Raw genomic sequence first — 12,500 nt, 5'->3', positions numbered from 1 at the left:
GACACACATACCCCCAGCTGACGGAGGTGAGAGCGGGCATGGCTCGATAACCCTCGCCTGGTTTCAAAACACATACCACACACTTCACACACATGTGTGGCTGCTGTTGAAGCAAACACACAAACACACAGTGTGAAATCTGCACAACCTGGTTGATATGAAATCATCAGAGCTCTGTGAACACAGTTAAACATAGCACTTTGAGTGTGTGTGTGTGTGTGTGTGTACTTACACTCAGAATCATCATCACCTGTTCCCTGCTCACTAACAGCAACCTCAGCATCATTCTTTTGTGCCATTTCTCCACCCATCTCCATGACTCCTCCCACTATAGAGAGAATCAGAGTGAAGGTGACCAACCTTATCTCCAGTGCTGTGAGAGAATCTTACACACAGTTACACACCACCAGAGCTCAAAAATGTCACGTGTTCCTGTGTGTGATGATGGTGTTTATAATTACACAGCAGTTCACTCAACATCATCAAGGACTCCTCTGACTGAGTCACAGACCGTTCAAACTCCTCCTATCCAGGAAGAGATACAGGACCCACTGAACTCTACACACCACTAGGACACTGATGTGTCACTGATCCTTCACTGTCTGTAATCACCTGCAGTTCTGCACCACCCTGTACACCCTGTGTGTGTTATGTCTTCACTACATAATTATATTATTCTAAATTTATGTCACTGTAAATCCATTGCTTAGTTTAGTTCTCTCTACATGTGTATGATCTGTATATTCAGTGTGTATTATCTTGGTTACTGGTGTAACATGACTCAAGCAGCACTGAGGTTTGGGCTGAACACAAACCTCTTCATTTATTTACATACGTAAATAGATTTTTTTTTTTACACACATTGTGTAATATATACAACTTTATGTAGAACTATATATAACTATATGTTCTTCTGCGCATGCTAACTGACAGCTTTGTTTGTTCCACACACACACACACACACACACACACACACACACACACACACACATATATATCTCTGCACATTGTTCTATTTGCACTTCTGGTAGATGATAAACGGCATTATTTTGTTGCTTTATCTCTCTCTCTATCTCACTCTCTCTCACTCTCTCTATCTATCTCTCTCTATCTCACTCTCTCTCACTCTCTCTCACTCTCTCTATCTATCTCTCTGCTGCTTAGTAGTTATGTTTCTTTTAAGGATCTTTTGTAATGTTTCTAAGATTCAAATTTACAAACTGTACAGTTTCTTGTTTATTTAAAATAATTGGTGCGTAATAATGAGTTATTGCTGAGAATAATAAAGTAATAATAACTATTAGTCTAAATAAATAAAATTACTGTTTTAAGACCAGCTTAAAAACTTCTGCAGTTTAAACTTCGATCATTTCGATTATTAATCTTTATTTTTATGCAGATTTGCGTGTAAGTTTCCATCATTTTTAATCGTAATAAAAGCCTTTGATGATTCGGACTCACGACCACACGGTTATAAAACACAATGAAGTGTAATAACGAGCCCACGCTTTAGTGACTAGCATCGTGTCGCTAATCAGAGTTTAAAATACTAAATTATCTCCAACACACCGATCATTCTCACTGTGCATTTGGTGCATAAAATAATGACAAACAAAAATAAGAATAATAATTTGCCAGCGTTTAAAGATGTACTTTACCTGTGTGTGTGTTAGCAACACAGTGCTATTGTTTGGGATCAGACGAGACAGGAAGTCCTGATTAATCGCTACAGCACGATCGAACTACGGCAAGAGTAATCGCTACAGCACGATCGGTCTGCGGCAGCAGGCAGAAATAATCGATTCGATAACTGATCAAAAAAGTTCTGTAGAATGAGATTTTGAATATTTTAAAAACAAATTAAGGTGAAAACAAAATAGCAGTGCAATAAGGGGTAAAGAAACAGCACAGAAAGATTGACAGAAAGCAGTAAAATCTTTACATTTTCACTGGACGTAGACATTAACGTGACGGTCCCTCATGTTGGTCTTTTGTCACGCAGAAAAACGGACTATTTATCATATATTTAATAAGCCGCAGCGCCCAAAATGTATCAGTCCGCACCGCTGTCTCTATGGAAACGGGCAGGAATCAAGCGCGTCTCACCTGGAGCTCTTAGTCCGTAGATATATACATAGATATATATACACTACATAGATATATACATTACATAGATATATATACACTACATAGATATATACACTACATAGATATATATACACTACATAGATATATATACACTACATAGATATATATACATTACATAGATATATATACACTACATAGATATATACACTACATAGATATATATACATTACATAGATATATACACTACATAGATATATATACACTACATAGATATATACACTACATAGATATATATACATTACATAGATATATATACACTACATAGATATATATACATTACATAGATATATATACATTACATAGATATATACACTACATAGATATATATACACTACATAGATATATATACATTACATAGATATATATACACTACATAGATATATATACACTACATAGATATATACACTACATAGATATATATACATTACATAGATATATACACTACATAGATATATACACTACATAGATATATATACATTACATAGATATATACACTACATAGATATATACACTACATAGATATATACATAGATATATACACTACATAGATATCTATACACTACATAGATATATATACATTACATAGATATATATACATTACATAGATATATATACACTACATAGATATATATACATTACATAGATATATACACTACATAGATATATATACATTACATAGATATATACACTACATAGATATATACACTACATAGATATATATACATTACATAGATATATACACTACATAGATATATACACTACATAGATATATATACACTACATAGATATATATACATTACATAGATATATATACACTACATAGATATATACACTACATAGATATATATACATTACATAGATATATATACACTACATAGATATATATACACTACATAGATATATATACATTACATAGATATATATACACTACATAGATATATACACTACATAGATATATATACATTACATAGATATATACACTACATAGATATATACACTACATAGATATATATACACTACATAGATATATATACATTACATAGATATATATACACTACATAGATATATACACTACATAGATATATATACATTACATAGATATATATACACTACATAGATATATATACATTACATAGATATATACACTACATAGATATATACACTACATAGATATATATACATTACATAGATATATACACTACATAGATATATACACTACATAGATATATATACATTACATAGATATATATACACTACATAGATATATATACATTACATAGATATATACACTACATAGATATATACACTACATAGATATATATACACTACATAGATATATACACTACATAGATATATACATAGATATATACACTACATAGATATCTATACACTAGATATCGCCTTGGGTATCCTAGATATCCCAACATTTCAGCCGTTTTTGCACATACTGTACAATATCTCAGCCATTTCGCACATACTATATTAACACATACAGTATTAACACTGGTCGGTCGGCGCTGTTTCTGTGACTGTTTACTATTTATTGTCTTTTGTGTACTGCATTTTTTGTACTTTTTGTATTGTCTTGTAACTTGTGTCTGCACTGTCATTGTCCTGCACTGTCTTGTCCTGCACTGTCTGGTCCTGCACTGTCTTTAGTCCTGCACTGTCTTTTGTCCTGCACTGTCTTGTCTGTCTTGTTTGTCTTGTCCTGCACTGTTTGCACCAGGTTGCACAGTTGCACTTTATGTGGCTAAGACTACTTACAAGTCTTTAGCCCTGTCTTTGTTTCTATGTAGCACCTTGATCCTGGAGAAACGTTGTCTCATTTCACTATGTACTGCAACAGCTATATATGGTTGAAATGACAATAAAAGCTTCTTGACTTGGGTCCTAAAAATGCGTCAAAACCGCCGCCATCTTTGTACAGTGCTCCTTTACCTCAAATCCATGGACGATGCCGGACTTCTGTGCTGTGTTTGGATGTTCAAACGAAATAAATCTAAAAACCAGACAGTAAGTGATTACATTACACAAGTGAGAATGTGTTTTATGTTTTTAAAGATTAGGAAATTATATTTCTTGTTCCGTTTGGTTTGTTTTAGTCCTTGGTTAACAACCACAGCTAATCCATGCTAGTTACTCATTAGTTTTTGACAGGAAAACAGACAATGTTTGTAGGACCCGAAGCTCTTAATAAGGACATTAAAAATTGACCCATGCTTTTTTGCTTAAAGGTGAAAAGACCCAACTTTATGTTCTGTAAGATTCCCTTATCTGTCAAACATATTTTATTAGATTGTCCTGGACTTAACACAAGCGGAACGCTCTTTTATCAACTTACTTCACTTAAAGACATATTTAATCATTATGTCTGAAAACGGTTTGGATTTTTTTTTATCTTATGTTAATAAAAAAATGTATAATATGACTTGCTGTTTATATTTGTTTTGTTTTTATTGTATTTTTATGATATTTGTGTTTTTGTAATTGAATTTTTGCCATGAAAATAGCTTTGATTGCTGACATGGCATTAAATAAAATAATCAGAATCTGAATCTGTTTGTAGATTCACAAGTGATAAACAGAGACGTCAGTCATGGACAATAACACTCAGGAGAGAGAGCTTCGAGCCAAAATACCTCACCGTACTGTGCAGCTGTCATTTTCGGCCCGAAGATTTTGACAGGACTGGGCAGACCATCCGTTTACGGCAAGAAGCAACCCCATCCATTTTTAACTTTCAAAGGTTTGTCACAGCATTTTTTTTAACACAACGTTTTGTAATTTATTATGTGTTCCTATAAGCTCAAACAATTTCCCTTTTCTCCAGCAGCCGAGTTCATCCAGGTTAAGCAGAACATCAAACAAAGCAACTGAAGAATCTCCACACCCATTGTCCAGCACACCTGTCAGGTGGTTTGTAAGACCAGACCTCTTTGATCAGTCATTCATAGTAAGTGAAATGATTTAAACACCTTTGGATGCTTGGTGGATGTAACAGTGACATTTTAAGAAGTTAGGATACACGATTAAAGTTACTGAGTTTGTAAATATTTTTCAGGATCATACGTATGCCTTTGACCCAGTTAAAGCAAAAGAGAAGTTGGTTGTGTCTCAGGAGAACGTGGAGAAGTTACAACAGGACTTAGAAATGCGAAGGACAGGGAAAGAAGAAAAAAGAAGACAGTTAGCTCCTTGTTGGAGGATTTAAAAAATAAGATGCTGACGGAGGAACTGGAGCAAAAGCTGAATTTCTACTCTGGTTGGCTGACTCGATTCTCCCTCTCAAATGCATATGATCAAGTTGTCTCTAAATCAATCTGAAATATGTCTCTGGAAGGATGTCACCAGTTAGGTTGGCAGTTCAGCCTCAAAGTCAAACTTTGTGGCTTTTTTTGGTTTATGTGACTTTACTTATTTAATGTTGCAAAAATATTGCGGGAAAAGAATAAGTAAAAGATTGAACAGTTTTTGGCACCTCAACTATCTAACTTTCACATTATGTTCCTCTCAAATTTGTGATTTGCTTCCACCTGCAAATTGCTTTGTGTATCATATTTAATAAACCAACACAATTTAAATGTTTAAATGAACATGTATAGTCACACCATTGTAGCAGTGTTACATGCAGTAGGCTATAAGGTAAGTAGTGATTGTTCATATGAAGTTTACTCAAGTGGAAGAATGTAAGTAATAAACTTACACCTACTAGCACTATGTATTATATTGTGAAAAAGTAGATTATCTTAATATCAAAACCTTAATATCAAATTTTTTCTCTGGACTTAATGATAAATACATGTCTGACCTTTGGAATGAACAAAAAAATCTAGAAATGGCATTCATGACGATTTATGGTGATTTTATTTCTTTGCCTACATTGACGCTGATGCATTAAGAGGCGGGGTCCCCTGTACCAAGATGGCGGCTCAGTTGACGCATTCGTACTGCTGTAACCAAGGCAACATCTAGTGTATATATCTATGCTCTTAGCATAGATATATGCCTGACACTTATCAGCCAATCAGAAAATAGCACTATTGTATCTGGGTAAGATTTAACACAACAACCAATGAAAAAAAAGCAGATCCTGGAATTGTTCATCATCATCCTCGTTCACCCACAGAGAAAAGCCCTGGAGCTGTGAGCATCACTTTGAGCACAGAGTAAGTCATGATCTCCTGTTTAATGTTACAACTAATTCACAACGTGTTTGACACAAACAATGACATTGTGACTGCTGTTAGAGACGTTTCCCAGATCATCAGCAGGAGTTTTTCATGAGTGTCTGTAACTTAGCCAACAGTTTTACAGCCTGTTCACTGACAACACCTGCTCAGAACAAGTAGTGTAGGGCCAGTGGTTCTCAAACTGGGGGCCCTGAGATGGTGCAGTCATAATCTCTCTCTCTCTCTCTCTCTCTCTCTCTCTCTCTCTCTCTCTCTCTCTAATAAATACTTTGTATTTGGTTAAATTGTGTTCTGTGATCCTTAACAAACACAACACCCCCATTGCTGTGTTTGGGTGGGGGTTGGGGGTGGGGGTTGGAGAAATCATTCTTGCCTGTCTTCACAACTTGAGATCGCTGTATATCTGTTTATAAAACATTTGGAAATTTGAACTTAAAATGAGATTTTTGCCCAACACAAATTTAACATTCTTATTATCAATATAACTTTCAGCAGTCGAGAGCATTTATATATAACAATATAACCGTCCAAAACCCCTTGCACATCACTTAGGGTTAGAGGTGAAATCTAAAGTCCATAGTGGATATGGAGGCTGTTTGAAGGCGGAATTGTGTTTCTTATTAGTGGCATATTTAGGGAAGCCGGCTGGCTCACTCTTAACTATCCATCATATCTCATCATATCTCATCATATCTCATCCATTTTATACAGATTACATGAGGCTGCACTTCACAGGCATTACACCAATTGTTTTGTGAAAACAGCACAGTATTATTTCTGCATGTATGCTTGTAAATTACACATTTACAAACTAAATGCTAGAGTGTAGTGATGCTACACACACACACACACACACACACACACACAAACACAAGAGAGGTGCATAAAGATTTTTTCACTCACATCAGCAGATAAGATTAGGATAATAGTTACAGGATAACAGATTATATGGTGTATAACTTTACTGTCACATTAAAGCAAATGGATTCAAATAGGAATTTATTAAAGATAACAGATTTTAAAGTGTAATCATTAAAAACACACAAAAAACTGGTTGTCAGCAGAGAATCCAGCCAATCAGGATAAACTGTGATGTCATCACGGAGTCTGTAAAGTTGAACTGCAGAATCTGATTGTGAAAACTTCAGAATTGTACAAGCAAGAAATGACACTGTAAAAACTTGTGACGTAAAGCCTCAGGGTTATTATTACAGTGCATTATGACTTTATAAACATTACATAAAAAACCTTCTCAGAACACTGGACACATTGAATTCTGAAGGAACTGAAAATTTTCTGTATAGAAACATTAAGAAAATGTTCAACTGCAGAATTGTGAAGAAAATAATGTTTCACTGCACTGCTGAGTTTACTCTCTCTCTCACACACACACACAAACACACACACTTTGTGTTTGTTTGTTTTACTAATAAGTAAGAGTGACACACAACCATGAACACTTTGAACTTTAACACAATATCACTAACTACTTCACAGTGTAACATCACAGAAGCAAAAACTATATGTAAAGGATTTTGGGTAAAAACACTTAGACACCCATTATGACATCATACACACTGTCTCACTGTCAAGGTGTCTCACTGTCAAGGTGTCTCACTGTCAAGGTGTCTCACTCCTGTGTGATGTGCTCAGGTCATCACTATGAACTGTATTCAGCTGCTGCATGTCTTTTAATAGACGAGCAAACTGCTCCTCCTGAAAACACACACACGCATACACACACACATAAACACACAAACACACACATACACACGCATACACACATACACACGCATACACACACACATAAACACACATACACACACATACACATGCATACACACACACACACGCATACACACACACACGCATACAAATGCACACACAAAAACACACGCAAGCATGCATGTACACAAAAACACATGCAGAACAATAACCATCAACAACAACAACAACAATAATAATAATAATAATAATAATAAAGCTTCACATACTTACCAACACATTCATGCGTTCAGCTGCAGCCAGAGCAACACTAAGCTTCCTCTCATCCTCCTCACGCTCCTCCTCAATCACACCCAATCTACACACAGACAAAACCTCATAGAAATACACTAATATTTAGGGCAGGTGATACACACACACACACACACACATACACATACACACAGTGTGAGTGAGAGTGTGTGTGTGCGTGTGAGTGTGTGAGAATGTGAGTGTGTATGTGTGTGTGTGAGAGAGAGTGTGTGTGTGAGAGAGAGTGTGTGTGTGTGTGAGAATGTGAGTGTGTGTGTGAGAGTGTGTGTGTGAGAGAGAGTGTGTGTGTGAGAGAATGTGAGTGTGTGTGTGTGTGAGAGAGTGTGAGTGTGTGAGAATGTGTGTGTGTGAGAGAGAGAGAGTGTTACCTGAAGGTGGCACTAGCGAGCTGCTCTTCTCTCAGCACTAACACACTGCGCAGTTCCTGCACTTCGGCCTGCAGCTGTGTCTGATGCTCCTGACTCACAGCAATGAAATCCTCCAATCGCTTTGCCATCTCCAGCTCACGGTCTGTCACCTGATCCACCCCCAAACGCAGCTCACACAACTCCTGAGCATACTGGGAAACACAAACACACACACACACACACATCTATCCAAAATCTGTCACATGGCACAAAGCAGGTGTTGGAGACAGCAGTGGTTTTAGGGACTGAACTAAAAGTACTGAACTGAAGTAAAAGCTCAGTGGCTTTAACACTGGAGACGACGACACACACCTTTTCCAGCAGGCTTGTCTCAGTCTGAACATGCTCTTTGATCCAGGGAACAGGAGCGGGTGCAGGTTTATTAGTCGAGTTCTACACACACACACACACACAGGGAGGAATGTACATCACTACATCACCACATTTACAGTTGCTCCTTCTCTTATCAGAATGATTCTGCCAAAATAAACAATATATATAAGGGACACTCCTGTAAAGTATCACATAAACAACACATACAGAGTGGGGTTAGGGTTAAATAACCTAGGGTTAGGGTTAAATAATTAGGGTTAGGGTTAAATAACCTAGGGTTAGAGTTAAATAACCTAGGGTTAGGGTTAAATAATTAGGGTTAGGGTTAAATAACCTAGGGTTAGGGTTAAATAACCTAGGGTTAGGGTAAGTGTTAGGGTTAGGGTAAGTGTTATTGTTAGGCTTAGGGTTAAATAACCTTAAACGGTTGGAGGAACAAGTGAACTTGTGCTAAATACTTTAAAGATCCCTAATGTCCTAAAACCCTCACTTGCTGTGGTGGTGAGATCTCCATGTGTTTCTCTGGGTTCTCCTCATAGTGGTTATCAGGTGTCTCGGTCAAGTCAGTGTTGCTGGTTGTTCTCTTCAGAGGATGGCGGTGGTGTCTCTCAGAGGCAGGGACACTCTGTGTCCTTGTCACCTGCTTCCGTTTGCTCTTGACATGTGTGGTGCGTGGATTTGTGGGCAGTTGCTGAAGGGACGTGTTCAGTGGGCTGAAATTGTGGAGATCTCTGGGAGGAACGTATGTGGGCTTGGCTGTTTCACTAATGTACCTGAATGAACAAAACAAACACACACTACTCAGAAATTCTCAACAATCCCACTCCTGATCACAATTACACTGCTGAACACTGAGCCGTTCCCACTCCTAGGCATTCCCTAATACATTTACACATTTAAACTCCTGATTAGAAGTTGCTGAGGTTCCCAGAGCTTTTCCCATCACCTGCTGCAGATAATCCGGGGAACGTCTGGGCCGAGATCCTCTGTGATCTGGTTCAGGATGGAGGGTAGCGGCTGCAGGTTGTTTATAGTTTCCTGAAAAGGAAAGAGTTTGGTGTTTAGTGTTTCAGGTCCCTGCAGAATTAAAATGAAGATGGATTCTAAGAGAATTTTAGTTCAAATTATTTTCAAGTAAAGTGTTCCAGCAGTTATCTAAAGAAAGCCTTTTCTTCCTTTAATTTAAGCTGATGTATTTATTACCAGTTTCATTGGGGAGATGATATCCACCAGCAGGCTGTGAAGCACAGAGAGGCATAAAGGAAGATCTACATAGCCATCAAACCGAGCCATCTCTAGTTCACTGTCAGGGTTTGATACTTTCTGCAAGAAAGTCCTCATATCATCCCAATGTTCCTCCAGGAACTCATTCATGAACAGCATGTACTCTTCTTTCTCTCCAAACCTATAGTGTAAACAGAACGAACAACAGAACACTGAACCGAATGTGTTTGTCTCGTCTGCTAAATAGAAGTTGAAGATAAGTTGATGTTTTATTTCAGTTTATTACTTTAGGTTAGTTTGTGTGTGGGTCATGTAACAGTCACTAGATTATTCTGGTCAGTTTCACATTCTCTGGACTACAATTTGTGTTTATTGAAGATGTGATTTCTCATTTGTATTTGGCCTTATCATAATTTACAAAGTTCTCATGTTTGTTAGTGATGTAACATTTCGCTGTAATCTAAATTCCTAAAATATCCAAATTCCATCAAACTGAAGTGCTGACCAAGCTAATGAGTGTGTGGTGCAACACTGACTGCAGTGTCTATTAAACATATTTTAAAATAAATCAATAATAATAATTTCAATAAAGGAAGACCGGCTGAATGACTGCATACTTTATGCTAATTCAAGTGGCATTGTTAGAAAAGTTCCTCTAACTCACGGTGTGAAGTTGGCGAGGTTCTGCAGCACCTTAGCTGTAAGAGTCAGAGTACGGAGTGTATTGGGTTCTGGATATGGTTGGGTCAGTCCAAAAAGAGAGGGACTGAGGATGGCTGGACAGAGGAACCGGAGGAACAAAGATGCTGAAATGAGGCGGTGTCCGATGTCCGCTCGTCCACGTTCCTCACATTCACACACCCAGCTGGAGAAAATTTCATTCAGTTCCACTGGAAAAGAGCTGCAGGAGATGCAGGACAACCAGAGCGCATCACAAAACCAAACCATACACACTCACAGAACTGCATCACAAGGAGAGTGTACTGAAGAATGGAGCTAATTTAGCATTGTACTGGAGCTCTGAGGCTAATAAAAGGTTAAAGTCTTCAGTTTAACAGGGAACAAACTACATATATAAACCACTAATCTCCTTTAGAGCAGTAAAGTCAAGACTCTACTTTTCTTAGGTCAGACCTTTGTGTCTCCGTGATCTGTCGCACAACTTCTCCACATGTTTCCTTCAGGTGGCGCTGGTTGACGAGAAGCTCGGACGCAGAACATTTCTGTGGATCGACTTCACAGCTTTCTGAGGTTGCATACAGTCGAGTGATGAAATCTCCTGTTCAACAGCATGTGAGAAACAAACAGGTGACTTTACAGTTTATAAACTGGTGTGTAAAAGGTGTGTGTTCATACAGTTGCATATCAATGTAAATACAACTGGTCTAAAATGTCTAAACACTTTCAACAATTCTTAAAATCTCTACTAGTAATAAACTCTAAAATAAAGCATAAAGAAATACAGAACTCTAAAAGGCAGTCATTTAAACATAAGCTATAATATTCAGTTATTTCCTCCCAACAGAAAAAGTTGCAATAAAATGACCTACAAAAACACTGAGAAAATAAACTCCGGGACAGATTAATAAAACTGATCTGGAACTTTCTGTACCAAGAGTATCGATGAGATATTTCTGCCCCACCAGCTTCATGTACTCGTCTATGGCTTTGGTGGCCAAAGTGTTTTCTCTAAAGATTAGAGCCTCTTTCTCCCCTGAACGCTGGACTTCAGCGTGACCCAGCTTGATCAGGAACTCCTAAGAATAAGGAAAAGAAGAAAACAGAAACCAAAAATATTTCAGTCCCGTTGTAGCTTAACCTTAAACCTCAAAAGACTAATAAATAAAAATAATAATTACACTCTAGCTATCAGACTTCAGACTGCACCATGCTGGTCTTGGATTCGACCAGTTAAATGTTCAGCTTAACTTTCTACTCATTTGTTGCACATATTAATTATATTATAAGTTCTATATTTGGTCAGCGATTCCTGTTCTTCTGAACAAAGGATGAAACCCAGGTTCCTCTCTAAGTTCCTTCCCTATTCCATCTCAGAGAGTTTCTCTTTAGGATTTTATAAAAAAGGCAAACAATTAAAACTGAATTGAATTTGTTCATTCTGACTCTTCCGATTTCATGCTTATTTATTTAGATCCAA

General features: G+C 37.1%; 2 protein-coding genes and 1 pseudogene across 4 annotated transcripts in view; 1 reads left to right on the top strand and 2 right to left on the bottom strand.

Moving 5' to 3' along the window:
- wiza (WIZ zinc finger a) overlaps positions 1 to 1,774 on the bottom strand; it is a 10,010-nt gene extending 8,236 nt beyond the window's left edge. Inside the window, exons 1-3 of the mRNA XM_060869134.1 lie at positions 1,659 to 1,774; positions 233 to 328; positions 1 to 103 (exon numbers count right to left, since the gene is read on the bottom strand). The exon at positions 1 to 103 is cut by the window's left edge and continues 392 nt beyond it. Of these exons, the coding sequence (XP_060725117.1) occupies positions 1 to 103; positions 233 to 317 (188 nt within the window). The 5' untranslated portion in view covers positions 318 to 328; positions 1,659 to 1,774. The remainder of the gene's footprint in view (positions 104 to 232; positions 329 to 1,658) is intronic.
- A 2,331-nt stretch (positions 1,775 to 4,105) lies between these two features.
- Positions 4,106 to 5,481, top strand: LOC132844796 (THAP domain-containing protein 2-like; annotated as a pseudogene).
- A 1,842-nt stretch (positions 5,482 to 7,323) lies between these two features.
- The window catches only part of rasal3 (RAS protein activator like 3), a 12,607-nt gene continuing 7,430 nt past the window's right edge, over positions 7,324 to 12,500 (bottom strand). For all 3 annotated transcript variants that reach the window (XM_060869130.1, XM_060869131.1, XM_060869132.1), the window contains 10 exons: positions 11,955 to 12,099; positions 11,477 to 11,621; positions 11,007 to 11,243; positions 10,322 to 10,523; positions 10,065 to 10,156; positions 9,609 to 9,891; positions 9,098 to 9,178; positions 8,747 to 8,937; positions 8,340 to 8,424; positions 7,324 to 8,057 (listed from right to left, as the gene is read on the bottom strand). In XM_060869130.1, coding sequence (XP_060725113.1) covers positions 7,962 to 8,057; positions 8,340 to 8,424; positions 8,747 to 8,937; positions 9,098 to 9,178; positions 9,609 to 9,891; positions 10,065 to 10,156; positions 10,322 to 10,523; positions 11,007 to 11,243; positions 11,477 to 11,621; positions 11,955 to 12,099 — 1,557 coding nt within the window. In that variant the 3' untranslated portion in view covers positions 7,324 to 7,961. The remainder of the gene's footprint in view (positions 8,058 to 8,339; positions 8,425 to 8,746; positions 8,938 to 9,097; positions 9,179 to 9,608; positions 9,892 to 10,064; positions 10,157 to 10,321; positions 10,524 to 11,006; positions 11,244 to 11,476; positions 11,622 to 11,954; positions 12,100 to 12,500) is intronic.

Source organism: Tachysurus vachellii, chromosome 4 (assembly GCF_030014155.1).
Source record: "Tachysurus vachellii isolate PV-2020 chromosome 4, HZAU_Pvac_v1, whole genome shotgun sequence".
NCBI lineage: Eukaryota > Metazoa > Chordata > Actinopteri > Siluriformes > Bagridae > Tachysurus > Tachysurus vachellii.
The sequence above is the reverse complement of the archived record's forward strand: the minus strand, read 5'-3'. Positions and strand labels throughout refer to the sequence as shown.